Source organism: Lichenostomus cassidix, chromosome 1 (genome assembly GCF_008360975.1).
Source record: "Lichenostomus cassidix isolate B80296 chromosome 1, HeHo_3.0, whole genome shotgun sequence".
In the NCBI taxonomy this organism is placed as follows: domain Eukaryota; kingdom Metazoa; phylum Chordata; class Aves; order Passeriformes; family Meliphagidae; genus Lichenostomus; species Lichenostomus cassidix.
This window is the reverse complement of record NC_139479.1, coordinates 59,019,469-59,040,554: the sequence shown is the minus strand read 5'-3', so window position 1 is coordinate 59,040,554 and position 21,086 is coordinate 59,019,469. Positions and strand designations below refer to the sequence as shown.

The 21,086-nt window shown below is 36.1% G+C and overlaps 1 protein-coding gene across 2 annotated transcripts in view; it reads left to right on the top strand.

Moving 5' to 3' along the window:
• VWA8 (von Willebrand factor A domain containing 8) overlaps positions 1-21,086 on the top strand; it is a 176,651-nt gene that overhangs the window by 30,084 nt on the left and 125,481 nt on the right. For both annotated transcript variants that reach the window (XM_085059145.1, XM_085059135.1), the window contains exons 5-12: positions 4,119-4,286; positions 6,310-6,474; positions 6,867-6,916; positions 7,236-7,344; positions 10,240-10,344; positions 16,641-16,772; positions 18,075-18,209; positions 18,559-18,636. In XM_085059145.1, coding sequence (XP_084915271.1) covers positions 4,119-4,286; positions 6,310-6,474; positions 6,867-6,916; positions 7,236-7,344; positions 10,240-10,344; positions 16,641-16,772; positions 18,075-18,209; positions 18,559-18,636 — 942 coding nt within the window. The remainder of the gene's footprint in view (positions 1-4,118; positions 4,287-6,309; positions 6,475-6,866; positions 6,917-7,235; positions 7,345-10,239; positions 10,345-16,640; positions 16,773-18,074; positions 18,210-18,558; positions 18,637-21,086) is intronic.

Below are 21,086 nucleotides of genomic sequence, written 5' to 3'. Positions count from 1 at the left end.
CCTTCTTGGCCATTTAACAAGAATGAATATGTTTAATCTCTGATTCCACGACAAGGTTACATGATATAAACCCTCCCCAGTCAAATTTGTGGTTTATGTTAGACATTTAGAGTGAACAAAACTAATGAGAGAGGGAGGCAATGCAACTCTCTCTGGGTTCTCATTATAGAATTATGAAGATTTGTTTCTTGGAAGCATTTTTAAAAAATTATTTTCAGTGACAGATTGCAAACTTACTTTCCTTCCTCTGATTTTTTTAATGCATTTTAGCTTCTATACCAATCTATCAATACACAGCTAAAACTGATGCTTTCAGGGGATGCCTTGTAGTATACCTAGCTTATTGGAAAAACTTACTACTCATTACCAACCAGAATGCAGAAATAGCATAATTCATGAAGAGATATTTCAAAGTCTGGTCTTAAGAGCAGACTGTATTCTACTTAACACAAGAACAAGAAGTAGATGAAGTGTGTATTTACTTCATTGTATTCTAAAGAACAATTTCCAGTATTTCAGATAAGCTTTGAAGATAAATGAGGAGCACACTTTGGAAGAAGGCAAATGAGAGTAAATTAGCACTCAGGGGGTGGTGGTGGTATCACTGTTACGGGATGTCTTTGATTAAGAACTAAAAAGCCATGGCTGTGCATTCAGCCTTTCCTGAAATTGATTGTAAAAGGTGCATATAGGTAGGCAAAGATCATTTGAAGCTTATCTTTTGAAATTTTATTTTCCTGAGAAATAGAATTTTGAATAAAAAGTTAAAGCTCTGTACTTACTATTTATTAGAAAGTACAGTTTCTAAGCTCTGTACTTATTAAATTGGGATCCTGTAAGCTGACAATCAGCAGTCAGCATAGTGTATGTAGTAAGCTGCTTCTCAAGATTGCATTGCTAATAGAGAACATCCTCTTTCTTGAAGTTAATGATTGTTATATGCTTCCTAATATTTGTCCACCTGTACAGCAGACTGCCTTCATGTACCAGTTCAAGAGAGAGGTTTGTGTTAGTGCTGGAAGCCTGTTACTTCAGCAAGCCTTCATCCATAGTGTGCGTGTCTCCTCATGAGTCAACAAGATTCTATGGATACTCAAAATATTTTGAAACCATATGAACAGAATGTGTATTTTCCTCTGGCTAGTAAAAATCAGTCATAAAGTCTTCATAGACTTATAATATGCAGAATCCAACCAGCTTGGCAAATAAATTGTTTGTTAAAGCATATTCTGGCTGTGTCTCCAAGCTGCATTTAGACAAAATCACATTTTGTTCATGCCAGGTATTGGACTGTCTGCTGTAGACTCAGGTTTTCTATTCAAGCAGGTTGGAGCAGATTTTTGACTTGACCAACGACTTTCCTAGGGAAGAATGTTAGTAGAAAATTCATCCTTTGTACACATTTTATGGGATGAGGAGAGAAGTGTTTTATGTTGTCTGTTAGTAGTGTATGATGTCCTGAATGAAGACAAATATTCATTGCTTTTTTAAAGAATTGTTTGTTCAGTGGACGAGAAATAATCTGAGGTTTAGTGCTTGATTAATAGGCTTATTCCAGGTTCCTCCGATACAGATTGTAAGGCTAGATATAAAAATGTTGTTTTTCTACGAAGGGAACTTGATCTGGAGATCTGTACCAGCATTTACGAGTAATCAGTGAACCACCTTAATTCAGTAATATCTGTCTGAGTCCACATAAGATACATTAGTAATTAGCAATTGTTTCCATCTTAATAGTGATGTGAAAAGCTTACTCTGTGGCTAATTTGCTAGTTGTTAGTTATGCTTCTAAACGGTACAGCAGCATCTTAATTAGTCCTATTGTTTAGTGTTGTGGTGGTTTAACACCAGCCAGACATTAAACTCCAAAGAAGCCTCTCCCCTTCCCCTCTTCCCCCTCCAGTGAGAGAGGAACAAAATCTTAGACTATGGGTTGAGATTACAATTTACTGAAAGCAAACATCAATGGAATAAGAAATGCAGAGTAAAAGCAGCAATATTAACAAAAAAAATTTTAAAAAAAGGTGCTTTACACACAAAAGGTGCTTTACACACCACCTTAACTTAGTTCTGGCTTCCCCAGATGAAGACAAGGTGGTGGGTGCTCCCACAGTCAGGGGCTCCTGTCCCTAGCCCCAAGACAAAACAAGTGTAAAACAATGATGGACAACCCCCGAACACTAGATCACATTGCACCATGCCACCTGTTTCTGGACAGCTCTGCTCTGCTGGGACTCTCTTCAGCACGGCGCTACTGCTTTTGACCAATCCATGCCTCTGGGGCTTGATTTGGGCTCAGCCCCTCTCATCTTGGTTTTGCTGCTGCTTCATTCCCCACGGCCACTTCCCACTCTGGCACTCTGCCGCCCCGGCTCTGCTGAGGTTTGACTCTGTGCCAGCTGCACTCCCAGACCCCTTCACCAGGCTCCACTGGGCTCAGCTGTGTTCATCACCCAGAGCTGCACTCTCCTGAGGGATGGGGAGGGATGGGCAGTGCGAGTGAGCGCAGGATCCGCATGGCTGGTCCTGGCAAGCTCTCCCAGAGAGAGAGAGTGGAAGCAGTGTCTCACTCATGGTGTGTACTCATCCTTTGCTTCCCCAAAGCCGTGCCCCAGGATGATGTGTGTGGTATAGAACAGCAGCCTGGCCATACTGATGTGGCTCTGAGCTCCGACCCCTCTCCAAAACCAGGGCAAGTGTCTTCTGTGTCTCCTCAGATGGGTCTCTGAGTCAGCTGTGTGCTTTAAACCCACGCAGCAATTAATTTGTTGTGCTGAACTCATCTTTGTTTCTACTTTATCCTTATGCATTTGTCTTTTATATATCTGCTTTCATATGTAATTTTTCAGGGGGTTATTTTTGTATTCTGCTGCTTCTTCATTATTCTTATATCTTCCTTCTTTTTCTCTGACCCATTTTTGGCATCTATTGTATTCATCAGAGATTTCCATCTAGCGTTATGTGACAAGTTCTTCTGTGGGAGTTTATAGGAGACATGCTGGGAAAAGATTTCATTTGTTCTCCCTTTGCAACTGTGCTTGTGTCTAAAATTGTGTTTAAATGTGATAGGAATGCAAAGAAATACTCTGGTGCCTCTAAATGTTGCCTGTGCCCAAACCTGCCGCATTATTATCAGTTAAACTTCTGCAAATTGGAAGAAGACAAGAATGCATTGTATTTCAGAGTCTTTTACTGGGCAGTAATTATGAATATTAGATATCAAGTGTACTTAATGTACTTGAGTTAATGTCATTGTAAAAAAATCATCAGCACCAGAGGTTAGTTTTACATTTTGGCTCCACATTAATAAGCAGCCATATATAAACAACCAATAAAGTAGAAAAGAAACCATTGTCTAACCCTAAGTCTCCAAAGGATTATCAAGTTAATGGCAGCATTTTTATTCTGGTTTTGTGGAAGACCTTATTCAGTCAGGGAATATAATTTTAAATCCTTTTAATTTTATCACTCTTTTAAAAATCTGATTATTTGTAGTACTATTTCACTTTCATCATCCATGTTTGGTTTGAACAGACATATTCTAATCAAACTAAAGTGATGTACTGAGGATGAATTATGCTGGTGCATATTCAGAAAAATCTAAATGAATATTGGACTTTTTTCTAAATGTCTCAATATAATTGTAAACAGGTAAAACCACCTTGATTGTATGTTTTCTGTTAAAAATGCTATCCCAGAATTGATCAGTGGTGCTAAAATACCCAAAAAAGCAAAACATTGTGCAACATCAAAAAGAAAGGATCACACACACACACACACACATATATATATGTGTATATACTGTGTTTTGTCTAAAATTCTGCAAGGTTTTATATCTTATTCTTGATACAAAATACCTGAACTTATTTCTGTGAGTCTCCATAATAGTTAGGCAGTAAAACTCCAGGTCGAGAATGTGTTGCACTGTTAAGGTGATCAGCTGTCAACCTTCCTGATCACTGCTGATGGGAGCCGTGTTAATTCTTACAGAAATAAATATTGTTTTGGGAAAGTTCTTGGAAGAAATTGGAGTTTCTTTTTCAACAGGATTTAATTAAATGTATAAAGTTCATTTCTATTAAAAAGTTGTGGGCTTGTTTTTTGGTTTTTTTTTAAAGTGTGCAGTTCGTGCAGCTACTGAAGGCAGAATCCTTGTTCTGGAGGGCTTGGAGAAGGCTGAGCGGAATGTCCTGCCAGTGTTAAACAATTTGCTGGAGAATAGGGAAATGCAGCTTGAAGATGGTCGTTTTCTCATGTCTGCAGATCGTTATGACAAACTTTTGCAGGTATGGAAATGCTATTTATATTTTCCTTTTTTTCTCACCCCTCCTCTTTTTGGTAATGCTGGAACACTGTTGTGAAGGTGAGAGTACTTAGGAGTCAAATGGGGGAAATCTCACCAAGGTTTCTGTGTTTTTTTCTGGGACATTACATAGAATGAAATAGGCAGGGTGAAAGCTATGCAAGAAGTCAAACTGCAGTTTTCAACAATAACAAGTTTTCATCTCTATGTTGTTTTCATATGAAAAAGAATAGTCCATGTTAACCTTGTGTGAAGCCTGTGTGCTTCTAAAATGTGAAAGCCACAATTTGAGAATAACTAAAATGTACTTCTGAAAAGATATTTGAAATTGTTGCCATGAAGTTCAGATAATGCTTCAGCATGGCAATAGCCTTGTTGCTAAGCTGTTAAAATATTAGGATACCAAAAGAATGAGGTCAAGATGAGTGTCTGTGTATTCAGTCACTATATTGGTGCTCTTTTGCCTTTAATTTACAAAAGCATATGTAAATAGCAATCTAAACTATAGAAAGTTATTAGAGGCTTTTCCTTTGATAGGAAATGGGATTTTTAGTGTCTGCTGTCATTGCTGCTTAAACCATATTCATTTTTTTGGGCTCTGAGCGCTACTGTTGAAACTTGGGTGGATACTCTTCAGGCTTTTGGGAACCTCAGTAAATTACTATTTTTTTGGACAGTTTCAGTAGTACCTTGCATTTTACTTTCATGTACTGTAGTTTCCAGTCATATACCTGTCAGTCTGACAACTGTGTGCCCACCTGCTCACTCATGTTTTGTCTGTCACACCTAACTGTGGTTATAGGTGCATGATTCAAACCCATGTGGCACAGCAAGGAAATTTGCAATAAGCCTTCAGTCATTGATCACAATTATATGAAGTTGCTAGCTGTGCTGAAATATCATATTGAATTTCTGAAAATATATCATTATTTCTTATGCTTCTCATCCACGGTTAAAATTCTTCTGATCCATGCCTTTTCAAAAATATTTTTATGATATTTAATTAGTAGATGTAGTTACTGGAAGCATTATTATTATATTTCAAAAATAAGCTTTTAAAATGTAATTGTATTTAAAGACTGAAAATGAGAATTCAAATTTAGATTTGGCTGTAAAACATCTTCTTTCTTCCTTTGAAGCACTTTTCTAATGACTAAATATTTCAAAATGAGTGCCTCAGGCACACCGATAATAGTATATGAATTAAATAAATCTCTTGCTACAATACTAAATCTAATATTGTTGTTTTGTTATTTGGGGACTGTTGTATTATATAAACTAATGTTCAGTTTCGCTTCTCCTGGGTGAAAGATTACTGTGCATTTAAGTCTGAAGGAAATGTATTCATGTATAGTTTCCATGAGGACTTAAGTGTGATATGGACAGATAGAGTACATTTTTTGTATGCAAAGAATTCTTTGCATGACATAATGCAATTAATAATTAATACAATTAATGTCCTCATGAAGGAGTCTACTTCTGTATTAGTTTTTACAATACAGCATAATTTGTAAATGAAACTTCTAAAATGGTGATTTTAGTTGCTTTTACACTTATAAGAGAGGGAATAAAGAAGAAAAAACTTGTTCATTGTAACACACTTGTAATATTTTTGAAATAAAATTAATTTTGTGGTCAGTTTATTTTGTGTTCTTTGTAAAAACAGTGTTGTATTGATACCTTTTCACAAGATGTAATGTAAGGTAACATCACAACAGGCACCATCATCTGTGGGGTTTTGGTCAGGATGCTACCGGTCTGAAAGCTGTATTAATCAAGCATTCTTTCTATGTTCATTTTGGAAAAACTTGTTTTTATTGTCTACTGATTTGACCAGTTTAGGGCTTCTAGCCACTCTGCATGCAGGATGAGAACATTTGAGAACATTACTACACTTAGGCTGAAGGACTGGGGCTTTTTGTTGAGCTGGAGCTTAGTCATCATAAGTTTTTAATGATGCGATGTGGGGTTTTTTTCTTCCTGTTGCTCTATTTTAATTTATTTAGGAGCATACAAAATCAGAATTAGATGCATGGAAGATTGTTCGCGTTAGTGAAGATTTTCGAGTGATAGCCTTGGGCCTGCCAGTACCTAAATACTCTGGTAACCCTTTGGATCCACCCCTTCGCTCTCGATTTCAAGCCAGGGATGTTTATCATCTGCCCTTTAAGGTGAGTGTCGTAGCAGAAGACTGGATCATTTGTACTGAGTAGAGATAATATTCTGATGTAATTATCCTCTGAAAAGAATTCTTGAGTAATACGTTTATTTTAAAGTGCATTTTTCATATCTTCATATTGCATAATAAATTCCTGACATGCAGTCTTAGAGTGGCCATGGAATACTGCAGCAGAAGAGTAATTTTTGTAACACAAATAACCCTAAAAGAAAGAATTTGATCTTTTTTTATTCTTACATAAAATTACTTCTTTGTCAATGAGTGAGTAGAATCTTCATGTCTAAATTAGAGGGAAAGACAGAAAATGCTTCATATATCATGACCTGTGACCCACAGCACAATACCAAAATTAATTTACTCTGTAATTTTATGTTCTATTTCCAGGACCATCTTCAGCTATTATATTCAATTGGATCAAACATTTCCACAGAGAGGTAATTTTCATAATTTAAAAAAAACCTGAATGAATGAAGAAGCTATGTCCTTTCAGGATTCCATGCCATTTTTGTGTCTCTATCACTGCAAAGAGACCAGAATTGAAGAAATTTTTAATATGTGTGGGTATATGCTTGCACAGCTTTTTGTATGCAGTCTTTATATAATGTATCCTTAATGCTTAAAACTTCAGTCATACCTTACTTGTGTGCATTCAGAAGAAGCTTCAGCATCTTTTACTGTATTTAAGTTTTTATGCTTTAGTATTTTATATATAGATAGCATGTATAAACTCTGTAATTACTTTTTCCTATGCAGAATTTCTCAGCTCCTGTCTTTTGCTACAACTCTCTGCTCTCAGGAATCTTCTGCACTGGGACTTCCAGATTTTCCTTTAGACAGCTTATCGGCTGCAGTTCAGATTTTGGTATGTGCATACACGTGCTGTGAAACTGTATGGGTTTAAAATTTCTCAGAATTAGATCTGGTTTATTCATGTTGTAAGAGAAGATTAACATGAATGTTTAAAAAAATTAAAAAGCTGAGAATAGTTTGAGGGAGAAAAGTGTCAGTCAGATATCTCTAGAAAATACTTTAAACAAGCATATAGAGTAATACTGAAGGGCAAAGTATCGTAGGACATAAGATTTGTGTTGTTATTAAATGTGTCTTAGTGTTTAATTTAGTTTTTTTCCCCTCTGGTAAATCATCTTACCTGACGTCAGAGCATCTACAGTTTATCCGATGGCACTGCGGTAGTGAGTGGAGAGAAATAAAAACCACAAACTAAAAGTGCTTTGGATTTAATGTTACGCATGTATATCAGATTGATTGCATTACAAAGTCATCTATTGGTCTCCACTGATGTCTTAAAGGACCCAAAACAAACGTGGGTGTAGGAAACAGTTAAATTGTATGAGATGAAGCCTACATTAGGTCTTTGGGCTGACTGGTGTATTTAGAATAAACAGAAATGGAGGATTATGTGAAGATGCAGGTTGTGCAATCTTGAAGATGCAATGCTTCCTGACAGCTACAGTCCACAGGGAAATAGGAACTGTACATCTGCACAGTTCACAGTGACAGGTCAGGCAGGTCAGGACTAAAGCTGTGGCAGTCTTTCTGCTTTCCTGGATAGTCCTTTGTCTCTTGGACTTCATAATTGCATGGTAAAAAGTCAAAGACAAAATGGAAAGTGCCTCCTGAAGGAAATCAGGAGAGGCAGAGAGAGAGGAGTTGGTGCCCTTTTGCATGCAGGAAGATATGGCCAACCCAGGAGGGTAAAATACCAGGAGAGTTTCTCAGACCCTTTCTCCAAGGTGCAGGTGTCTATAGAAGGAACTCGGAATAGTTCTGTGTTGTTTCATGTGCAGTCATTTTACCTGCAGTACTGCTCAGCAGCAGATCACTTCCTACATATTTTATTGGATTGTATACATTAAAGCATATCAATTACTTGTGTTACTGTGGTGCTCAGTCCTCTCAGTTGTGCTGGACACTTAGACAGAATTTGTTTTTTGAATTAGTGGTCCTACATTAGATTTTAAGAAGTGATTAAAATTCAAGTTCAGTGGAATGAAGTAGGGTTTGGAGGGCTTTAGGAAAGAAATATGTGTTGGATTTTAAAATAAATTGTGACTTTTTATTCTTTGAGCCCCAAAGTGAAAAATTATTTTTAAATGAGTGCCAGATGGCTTTCAGGGTAACAGAAAGAAAATGAGCCCTAAGCTAGTATCTAAATTATGGAGTGACGGAAGCATTTTATTTTGCATTAGAGAATGTGAAGTGTTACCATTGTATGACACTGTCTTTTTTAGGTAGATGGAAACTGTTTCTTTTAGAATTAGTTTTAATCACTTGGATTTCTAAGCTGACTACTCTCAGTGATTTCTAGCTACAGTGTTTTTCCTTTGTATACTGGGTCAGTGCCATACTCTGCTTCTAATTTGGTTGGTCTAACTGTTTAAAAGTGTGGAGAGAGTGCATTGTAATGAGTAGTTTCTTATCTTCTGTCGTGGATTCAACACAGTCCCAAAACATCATGTCTTGGCTTGAAAACTCCTGCCTGACAAAAGGGAGAATTTTTTCTTAGGGTCCTGTTCTGAAGAGGCTTATTTCATACATTCCATTGTAATTATTATTAATTTGAGATAATGTGGAAAAATTACATGGCATGTCTTTATATATAGATGGAGGGCTTTTGAAATGCAATAAAGAGCTGCCTGATCCTTGAAGGTGTACATTTACTACAGTGCAATAAATGGTTTCTTTTTACTGATTTTTTTTAATGTGGAACATTATGAATAGTATTACTGCATATAAATATAAATTGAATTACGCATTTCATAAAATATGTGTCTCCTGGCTTCATTTCCAAGGAACTCTTTTTTCAGTTGCACACTTATGTAAATCCAAGTGTATAACTGAAAATTGGTTAATTTTATTTGAATTGTTTTATTTGCTTTGATGAAGGCTTAAAAAGATAGTGCCAGTCAAATGACTGATTTTCACTAGTGTTACACACAAGTAGTCCTTAAAAATTTGGAAGTAATTTTTGAAGCAAACAATCAATGCTTAATTAATTAACTTAGGGAGTTTGAAACACATTTTTTCTACCAGGAGAGGCTTTATGCATAGTGTCTTCATTAGTCATAAATGCATTTCTCTTTTTTTCTCTATACTGCAGCAAAACAGTCAAATCTTTGTCTAGTTCAGTCAGCAATTGACGAAAGAGTTAGTACTTAAAACTAACAAGGAGATAGTAAAAAAATAAAAGATTGTTTTCAATTTTGTGTAGAAAGTGCAAGTATACTTGGTAACTCTTTTCAAAACAAAATAATTTTAACCAAACTGTTCAGAAATTTTTATGAATTGTAGAATCTGTACAATAAAATAGAATCAAAATTAAATACTATAAATTGCTGTGAATGTGTAAATCATTATTGTAATACAGATTTCTTGTCATATTGATTCTTTTCTAGTAGTACTGTGAAACTCATTTACCTGTGGTGGGATTTGCCTCTCTTGGTGGTATTTGACTTTAGGTGTCTGAGCCAGTCACTCTAGCTTCCATTTATGCACAGGAAGGAAAATAATTTTTAGGTCATAGTTCTTCTAATCTACTTTGGACATTTATCTTATGATGAATTCCACCTTAAAAATCCCTGTTTTGACATCTAATCGAATACTGCATGTAGTGGTCCTTTGTATATTGCCCTTACAGTCTTATTTTAAGTTCAAAGCTGTGCAGGATTTTAGGCTAATGGCTGATGACAGAATGAGCCAATAATTTTTTCAATTTTTATTTTTAAATTTTAATTAGGATTCCTTTCCTATGATGTCAGTCCAGCACGTTATTGACCGGCTTTACCCCTATAATCTTTTCCTTGGAAAGGAAGGCAGGACTGCAGTCAAAGACATGTTAAAAGTAAGTATTGCTCATTTATATTATAATTCCAGGGAGTCATCAATTATTGCAGTAGTTCTTCTGACTAATGTTATTTCACTACTTCTGTATAAAAAATGAAATCTTAAGTAAACTAAATGGCTACATTATTGCTGATGCTTAAAACTTTCATAACAGTATTTTAAAAAAGCATCATAAGCTGGTAAATTTTGTTGCAGGGGAAGGTGAAACATCTAGGTTCTTTGGAATATTTAGACCTCAGTTAAAACCACAGAAATGTCCTCATTATATAATAAGTGGTTACTTAATTTGAAAGTAGTTACTTGTGTGGTTAAGGTAGTCAAATGCTTAAAAAATGCCTCTGGCATTTGAGTTTTAAGAGAAGATTCTAAAAAGGCTATAGATATCACATGCACAATGTACATTCACTATAGCATGATTATAAATTGTATCTGGATTTGGTTTGTGTTGTTTTTTGTTGCTTGTTGCTGGTCAGATCTGTTTTGTTGGTTTGCCCATGTTTAATAGTAGCTTACAAAGCCTATAATTATGGTGGGTTATTTCATTTATCTTTTAATATTTAAGCACAGTGTCAGCTCTCTTTAATTTTTAGTCTGTTGTAGGAGTCCTGTATGTTGTAGAAAGCTAGCATTCACAGCTTAGAGCATTTTAGCCAGCTCTTCCAGTACTGAAAATTAGATGTTATTTCTATGTTCATATTTGGAAATAACCAGCTTTGTAGCTAGTGAATATTTGGTTTTCCTAAAACCAAGCTTATGTGTCAGGAAAATGTTTGCAGCCCATTCCTGCTGACATCCCCTTTCCCCCTCCTCGCCCTTCCTTTTTTGCACTGGAGTTCAGTCCTGTATTCCCTGTGTAACTAGGCTGCTCTCCTACTTGTCTTCCTGAGTTTTGTGTTGGACAGTCCTTGCATTTGAAGGAGGCTGTCCTGAATGACTTGCTAGCTCTTCTGATCTGTCAAAGCTGACTAGTGTGGGGTCATACCTACCACTTCTCTAAATAAGTCAATATGGCCTGAAGTCATTTGTCACTTATCTTCAACTGTAGCAGAGGAATTTCCACCTGAATATGAGGAAGACTTTACTGTGCGGGTAACCCAGATTAATGTGGAACAGATTGCCCAGAGAGGGTATGGAGTCTCCCTCACTGCAATTATTCAAGAACCATCTGGACACAATCCTGTGCCATGTGCTCTGGTATGACCCTGCCTGAACAGGGAGGTTGGACTGGATGACCACTGTCATCCCTTCCAGCCTGACCCATTCTGTGATTCTGTGTCATGCTGTATTGCCCTTCCACCACAGTTTGGGGTAATTGAAGTTGCCCATAAGTGCCATCATCTGTGTGGAAATAGACTTCTGTTAGCAGAGCAGTAACAGTCACTTCTGTCTTAATGTGCCTTTATTTTAAATACTTTGTCATTTTGTTTACTCGTTCATTTATAGATGGTGAATGTCTTTATATTCAATACCATCAGCTTCCTTAATTTTGTATTTCTTTTCTTTAACTTCGTGTTGTGTGTGCTGTTGCTTCTTGTGTAAGACAGATTGATTTGACTTGTAAGATCTTTCATTCTCTGTAATAATCTACTTTTAAATCCCTCATTATTACATTTTTCTGTGTTAATTTTCCTCTTTTTTTAAAAACCTTTTGCATCACTACTTATACAAACTTTTTTCAACAAGTACATGTAATCTTTTTTTTTCTGTTTGCACACAACAAATGTTGTTAAGCAATGAACCTTAAGAAATACAGAAAATAACTGGTGGTATTGAGGAACGTCTGTTTATAATAATGTTATAGTAATAGCAGCTCCAGAACTGTATAAATATTAATAAAAGATAATTTTTTCCATTCAATAAGAATGGTGAGGGAGAGGAGTCTAGCAGAATTAGGTGATTTCTTATTCTACTTTTCTGTGGGTTTCCTAAGAGTGCCCAGGTAATAATTGCCACTGAATACTTCCTTCTGTGTAAAAGGAAAGGCTAATCTTAACTGGGTGGTAACAGGAGTTGAAAAACTAAATACTGGAAGTGTGTTGGCATTGATGGATTGATTTGTGTATTCAGTCACTTCTTAACATCAGCTAACATTTAAAGAAAAAGAAACCAAATTTCAGATAATGAAATGTAAAGTTTAGACATCAGACTCAGAGACATGGGGATGTAGTAACATAGCTGATAACATATCCTAATTTCAGGATATATTCTGTTCCAGTCAGCTGTTGGAGCTGAGAAGTGAGATAGCCAGCAGTTACGCCAAACAGCTTGTTTTGGCAGCTGTTAGACGCTGTGCTTGTTTCCTGAGTAGATCATGTTCTTAAGGCACTGTCTTCCCAAATGTTATCTTCAACATGGGGAAATCCTTTCCCTATACACCTCCTTCCTTACTGAGACTACACCAAGAGCTAGACCTTACTTGTAATTCTTATTCTCAATAACGAAATAATGTGAAGTACTGACTTATACCTTCCCTGGGAGTGAAGGTAGTTTATTGGGAGTTTTGGATGAGAAGCTTGATGTGACCCGGCAATGTGAGCTTTTAGCCCAGAAAGCCAGCTGTATCCTGGGCTGCATCAAAAGCACCATGGCCAGCAGGTCGAGAGAGGGGATTCTGCCCCTCTGCTTCTCTCTGGGGAGACCCCACCAAAGAAAGAAAGGATGTCTATCAACCAACTTTTCAATTTGATAAAAATGTAACTCCCTGTTTCAAACTAGTTAGCATAAAAAAAGGTGTTTAAGGATTGCATGCTAATCCAGCATCAGCACTGGTCTTTAGAGGTCTTTGGACAGGACAGAAATACCAAAATAAACTCTAGAATTATGTGTCTTTGTTTACCATTATTTGAAGTTACTGCAGTTTTCCAACTGTATCAATTTGGATTCTGATTCTTAAAGGAGATCCTTAACTCAGAGGATCTTACAAAGGAAAACATGAACTGATTGGAATTCTGGCCTTTAAAATTATTCTCTACTTGCATGAAACTCTGGCATGACAAATTATTTTGACTGACAGATATAGATTTGAAATCTATTTGTAAAAATTAAGTTTAAAAGTTTTTTTCTCTGCAAGCCTGAGACATGGAGAAATCACTGATTTCAAGGAAAACAACTTCCATTTAAACATTCTCATGCAATAAGCTTGAGCATATATGATGTGTCTCCCACAACATAGGAGTTTTCTGTATGCAACTGAGAGGCTTTAATAAAACTGGTCAGCTTTATTTAGGCCAAGTGTAGTGGTGAATAAGAAACTTCACATTTTCTGTACTTATTTCTTCATTGTGCCATAAACTTTTAGTGGTTTACTCCAGATTCATTGGATATTTTGGGTTTGCTTTTTTAATTCTCACATGCCTTTTGCATGCCTTCTTTTCACAGTGTTGGAAACGCGCACTGTTTGGATCTTTTTGCCTTCTAATCAGGAGAATCATTCCATGAGATTTTAGAAATAACATTTAGAACAGATTTGTCTTAATAAATGAGCAGGTCACTTTTAGCCTATATACTTTTCAGCTTCACTCTAAAGCCCGAGAATTTTTCTTCACTCTTTTCATGCATTGATTAATTTTGTGTTTACTGTCTTTGATCTTATATCAGATAAAAGGGTTTTTTTTTTCTTTACTCATTTTTGTATTCCTTTCACACCCATTTTAATCTTACCTGATGTTCTCATCAAAAACTGTTTCACTTCCTCACAGTAATCTTCAGACTACATAGGAACTCTCACAAGTCTGGAATTCTATTTCTTGTCTAGACAAGAAAGAATTCTTCAGAAGAATTCTGTTCTAAGATATTTCTGTTGCAAATTTTTTTCTAAGGAAAGGTTTGTTTCTCTCTTACTCCTTCCAAAGTATTTTATAATCTTTGGGGTTTTGTGTTAATAGATGCTCTTGGTGCCAATACATACCATTGTAGTGGAATCTGTCAGACTTCATCTATCAGTCGATCCCATCTTGCACTTCGTATTTTGGTTCTTGTGAAGCAGTTCAGTCTTCTTGTTCTTTGGAAAATTCTCTTTCCTTCCCATGTAGAGAATCTTCCAGCCTTTGGATGCCTCTTTTGAATAGCCTAGCTGCCTTGTGGGTTTGAAGAGTGGTCATCTGCAGCTATGGCTCAATTAAGCTCTCTGTTCCTTTGACCAGCTGGATTACTGGTGTATTCTTTGCATTTTCCATTTCAAGACAATACAGATCATTAGATGCTGCCAAGTGGTCAGAATTCTTCTTCCTTTTTTCCTAACTTTTCCAGTTTGCCTTTTCTCACGTTTCTAGGCATGCAGAATGTGACCTGATTATTATGAACTGCCAAACCACTTCCCTGGTTTTTGGTGGCTAGTCCATTCTTTTGCTTTCCTCTGAGTCAACGAGGCTGCCTGCTTCTGGCCCTCCAAGAATTTCCCAAACTTTGTGATACTGAATGTGCTCGGTAGTTGTTGTTTCAAACCACAAATACTTTTTCCTTTGCAGCTATCAGCTTGAACATTTTGTAGAGGAAGTTGTTTCTCACTCAGCATAATTGTTTAATGTGTTGTACATCCATTTTGTGCCACTCTGATTCCATATCTGCCTATCATAATTCTAAATGAAGACCTATGTCAAAGAGATCTGTCTTGCTCTTAAAGTCACAGACAGTTTTGTTTGCAGCTTCTGTAAGTGTGGTAATTTGTTTAGTTACTGGAGTATTCAGTTCAGCACCATCTATGTGATTGCATGTGATAAATTCAAATTGTTAGATGAATTTAAGTAGTGTAAATTCAGTAACAGTTTGCACATAGACATTCCTCTTTCACTGTCCTGACTTAATATCTAAAAAGCTACAGAACCCTCAACAACAACAAAGAACAACAAAGAAAACCCCACCAAAACAAAACAAAAAAACCCAGCCAAACAAAAACCTTTGAAATTTTAAACTCCCAAGATTTTTGTGTACAAATTCTGCTGTTGCTGTCTCCAGATCCTTGTTACCCAGTATCTAGGGTCTGCTGATGCAGGTAAGCTTGCTTGCTCACAGTTATTTTCTCTTCTTGGTAAAGGATTTTAGTGTACAAGTAGTTGGCAATTTTGTGTATGAGCACCCTTGACTCTATCCAAAATGCCATTAACTTAGTAAGAATATTGCAATTTAGTAATGAAGATAAGCATGAGAACATTTGGTTGTTGCTTTCACAAAATCATAGTTGGAGTGTTTCTTAGAATCATACTCAGAGATAGGACTCAGTAGGTATTCCAGTTCTCTCTTGTTTGTTAAGAATTTAATGGTTTCTGAAGTAGACTCAGCTGTTGCAATAAGAATATAATTTGGTGCAGCCCTTTACTAAAGCACATTTATCTTAAATAGATGTTTAAACATGATATTTTTGTAGGCTTTTGTTCCAGAATGGAAATCTACAAAGTGATGGAGAGCAAAAGCTTTTGTAAAAATCCATCTGTTTTCTTTCTAAACTTTAATAAGCAGTGCTATGAGTCCTAATAGTAATAATACTTCATGCCTTTTAAGAATTTTTCTACATTAATGATTTCTATTTAAAAAACTCTGTTTTCTAAGAATTCTAAGGAGTTGGATAGTATTCCTTTTTCTCTTGTTGACTCAGCTTCCATTCTGTTGAATAAAATGGCTCTCTGAGTTCAGTAGTTTCAGTTATTAGCTTTTTTTGTGCATTAAGTCCTCAATATGACTCTTCTTACCAAACGTTTTTAAAATGGTTTTTATGCTTTCTATGTACAGCAAAAATAAAGAGTATAGTGCTCAAAAGAGGATTGTGAAAACATAAGTCCTGCTTTGTGTCCTTGATATACCCAGAACATGCTAAAGGCTTAATTTGTGCAGGTTGTCCTCAATTTTCATTGTGTAAGGCAGCTGTGAACCTAAGTAAATGCAATGGTTGCTGGTTATTTTTATTGGCAGTCAGATGTTTAAGTCTTCACTTTGTTGTAATGACCTGCAGAGATAGGTGATCTATTATTACACATGCTAAAGGCTATGGTTCATTTCTCATGTTATTTTGGACTGTCAGGGTAAGACTTGGCAAAATCATCATGTGACATTTTCATTTTACATCTGTCACTACAGTCTGAATAAGTAAAATTGGTTTTAAATGTAAAAAATATATAGGCAATCAAGAATGTGAACGCACAGGTATCTGAAGTAAAAGTTGAAGTGAAGTAAAGTAAATGGATTTAGGAATTCATAAGGAATCAATCATGAATATGCTTCTGACATTGTTATAGAAGGATCAGTTTTAAAAACCAGAAAGTTGTATTTAATAATGAATTTCCTCACCCCTCAATTCTGCAGCGCTTTGAGCTCCAAGATTCAGAAAAACACTTGTTTCCCAGGAAGATTACTAAAGTAGAAAGTGTACATGGAGAGAAACCCTTCAAGGCTGATGTTACTGTCCATGTTGGTGAAAAAGAAGTGACAATCCAGGTATGAATTTACGTGCTCATCAAACTATAGAATGTTTTTAAAAATCACTAACTTGTTTTGGTATCTTCAAGAATTTGAGACACTTGTTACTAAAAGTCATTTACACTGAACTTTGTTGGTTTTTTTTGGCAGAATAACACATGGTATTTATTGGAGATGCATTTAGATACTGAAATATTTATTTGTGGGTACACGTGATTTTATTTCTGGATAAACTAATAATTCCCTACATGTGAATCATTAAAAAAATAAAGCCTCTCAATTTCTTTTTTTTTTTAATTGGATTAGAATAGTGGAGTACTTATGATGCTCTTGATGCTGCTTTCCCTTTTTCTTTTTGTAAAAACAATAGTCTGTCTTTGTTTACACTTCAAATGAAATCTAATGAGTACTAGGTAATGTTCTGACACAGGATGTTGGGAAAATGGAACAAAGTAATCACATCAAATATGATTAGTTTGAGTTTCTTCCAATGAAGTTTGTGACCTGCTAGGTGGTGAAATAAGTTCTTATTCAGGAAACAGATGCTGATCTGAGAATTTGAAGTTAGTGTTGAATTTGGAGAGGCTAGAGAGTCTGTAAAGAAGGTGCATTAGTGAGTGTCAGAGAGATTATAACAACATTGGTGAGGAATATCCTCAGAGAGTTTGTACCATGACAAAGTGAAGAGGGGAGCAATAGCAGATGGAAAAGCTGAGTCTGCAGGAACTCGGTTCACTTCTTTTCTGAGGCACAGATTCTTGGTTTTGTTTGACATATAGGTGATACCTTCTGTAAGTGGGTCTGCAGAATGTCTCTGGGAACTGGAGGCCATAAGAGGTTTGCAGATGAAACAGTTCCCAGACTAGAGCAGGAAGTGGAGATGTAGAGCAAGTGCCTTTATGTGGCGAACAATTGAAACTCTTCAAAGTTCGGGTCAAAGTAGCTCCTTCAGATTTTCACAATACTAACTGGTTTTTCTCTTCCATGTGTCTCTAATGAGCAGCGAATTTTGGTGAATTTTTAATTTGTCTCTTGCATGAACAGCCTCAGGTTCTTTCCAGACACCAGTGCTGTAATTGTATTGATTCATATTTTGTTATTTTTTTCATGAAGGGTGAGTGAAGGAGGTGTGAAGGAGCTTGTCTGTTAGAAATTAGGTGGCTTAATTTTTTGCCAGTGACAGTTTCAAGTTTGATGGATGACAGTTTTCAGCAAAATTTTGCGGTAGTTTCGGACAAGCACAACCTAGTCCCCACAAAGCCTAGAGCTATCACAATATAGCTTATTTAGCATTTTGATTTACTTTTTTTTTTCTTACAGGTTCCAGCTGGAACTGGAATGTTAAAAAATCGTTCTCAATCAGATACTTTCATAAGGACTTCCAGCCATAATCAACTGTTGGCAGAAATGGTGCAATCCCATATGGTTAAAGATATGTGTTTAATTGGAGGAAAAGTAAGAATTTAAATTTCTGTTCTCCCTTTTTCCCTGTGATCTTTAGAATGTAAGCTTGTCGCTGTTGAGCCGCTAGCAGAGAAGAGATCCCGAATTCTCAGTGTGGCATAGAAAAAGCGCTTTATTATTTTGAATCCAACATATATGTAGACTTTTCAGAGGTCACCCAGATTGGTCAGTCAGAAACCTCCCCCTAGGCCTGATTGGCCAGGCCTGAACTGTCCAAATCTCGAGACACTGTAACAACAACATCCAAACTTTATCTTTGTTTATAAAACACAGGAGAATGTTCTCATGGGAAAGACCTGTGCTAGCCACATAATCTAATCAATATTTTTTAACTTTTTAGGGCTGTGGCAAAACAGTTATTGCTAAGGAGTTTGCCAATATGCTGGGATACAGCATAGAGCCTATCATGCTGTACCAGGTAAGGAAACTGTGTGGTGGGGAGCATGCTAAAATATGATCTCAAATAGAGGCTTTCTCACAGCACTAAACGTGTTAGGTGTTTTTGCAGACCCCAGGCTCTGTGAAGTGTAAAAGCAATGTCGTAGCCAGTGGTCACTGTGTATGTGTTTGGAAAGAATTGTCTGTCTTGGGTTGTACTATACTCTAACCTCATGGCATAAGCTGAAAAATTACAAGATTTAAAAGTAGAATTAATTAATTTGCTAGCTTTTTACATGGAGATCACATGTGTAAGATTTTCTCCACAACCCTGAAGAATGAAAGTGCTTAAATAAAATATGAAGTCAGGAGTCTCCTATGACCTTATGAGTCAAAATACACCAAACATAACAGGATTTACGGTTGTAAGCGATAATTGGCAATGCTGTAGTGAAACATTAGCATCAGATTTAATGCAATATGCTGGTCTCTTTCTTCCCTCCCTTTTCTGCTTGAAGTTTTTCCCAGACAACATGGAAACTGCCAAAGGAAGTAATGGCAGTGGCATCAGATTGGAAAGTGTACTGGCATGTGGGGAGAAACGTTGAGAAATGGGTGGTGAGGTTGAAAGGTTGAAAAAGTGAGAGGAAAATAGAAGAGAGAAACACTGATAATGATGAAAAAAGACAGTCCATTTTATGTTTTCCTACGCTATTGAGAACCTCCCCAGACAGGATCCCACTGCTTTTCCTTCCCCCCTATATGGCTTCAGCTGATAAGAGTGAAGACTTTGAAACTCTGTCTTCATAACTGGAGTCATACAGATAACTTCTGCCCTTTTGTTGTGCTTTAATGTGGCTGATTGTGAGCAGATTTGGGTTCCAGGGCTACATACCGTCATCAATGTAATATTATGTTCATAGTAATATACCTGGATTCCCAGCAGTGCCTATTATCTTTTGTATAGTGGTCTATTAAAATAGGTGTATAGTTTCTGAGCCAAAACTGTGTCCAGCTACTCTGTGTACTTCTCTCTGTACTTATCACTGTAAACATGGTTTTAAATCTTCCCACAAAAATAACTTCTGCAACTTGACAAACCTGCTTAAGGGCAAGCACACCCTAACCTTTGCTTTATTGCAAATGATACAATATTGGGTATTCCCCAGCAAAATTAAATAATTATTTGGTTAAAAACATGGCCACTGCTTCTCAACTTCCCACCTTTAATTAGTATGGCTTTGATGAATACGAGCAGAAGGCTTCATTTTTGGAGGCACATGAGCAGAGCTGACAATGGAACTATTTATTTAGTAAACATCTTTCTTTTAAAGGGGTCTGTAATTCCTACAGTAGTGCTCTATAGGAAAGGATTTGAGGCATTTGCCACTGAAGTGAACTTTTCCTTTGGTTTCACCAGGGTTTGATCAAGCTTAGAGGGCAAAGGGTTTTATAGAAAGGCTTTTGATGGTATCAAACAGTATCAATAAAGCAAATAAATGACTGAGAGCTGCTTGTTCACTGTACATTCCAGTGTAGCCAAGCTTAAGTAAGATCTACATATGTATCTCTATGTATAAATGTTTCCTAATGCACAATGTGTTACATAAACTCAAAAGTTTTTACAAAAAGCAGTGTATAAAAATATTATTGAATGTAGCTGAGCTATAAATAGAATTTCAGAATGCATTTGTTTTTCTTAAAATATATAATAACATATATGGGGCTTTGCATAGTAAAGTAATAGGATAATTTAATGACAGAAAAAAATGTTAAATTCATATACTAATTCAGCAATGAAGACTCTGTAAAACTTAATAATACTGTAAATTTAGCATTTTTTTCTACTTTGGCTCAAAAAAGTGTCTTCTGGATTTTTTTTTAGAGACACATCATATTTTCCTGAATCCATTTCTAAAATTAAGGGGGCTTTTATTCGTCCTATGGTTCATATTTATTTTCCAGTAATATCTGCAGGCACAAAAATAAGTAGAGGGGCATTTACCCTTGGTCTGAACCAATAGCACTGTTTCTCTTCAGGCTCATTAAATAAATGAATTCTAATATATTTTATATATATATATATGTATAGATAGATGGTATTTTAATATTTGCTTCATCATTCTTTGCAACTGAAGTTGATTTAAGGACTTGAATAGTGTGAAAACTTGTATCTCTCTATATTGATTTCACAGAAAAAACAAATCTAAAAGCTTTTATGTTGTGAGATAAGAATCAAATTTACCTAAAGCAAACCTTTTGGTACATAGATCATCTCTTATACTAATAGTTGGCTGAGAGAGCAGTTCCTGTCTCATTTGTGACATCTGACATCATTATACGGATTTCTCATTATATGCAGTTCCATGTAGGCAAATTGCTTAGACAGGAAACTCATCCTGATTTTTAGGAAAGGTTTGTTTTTAAGTTGTCTCGTAATGCAGTTAAGCAACAGCAAACGAGAAGCAACAGCCAGCTAGTTCTTTGTGG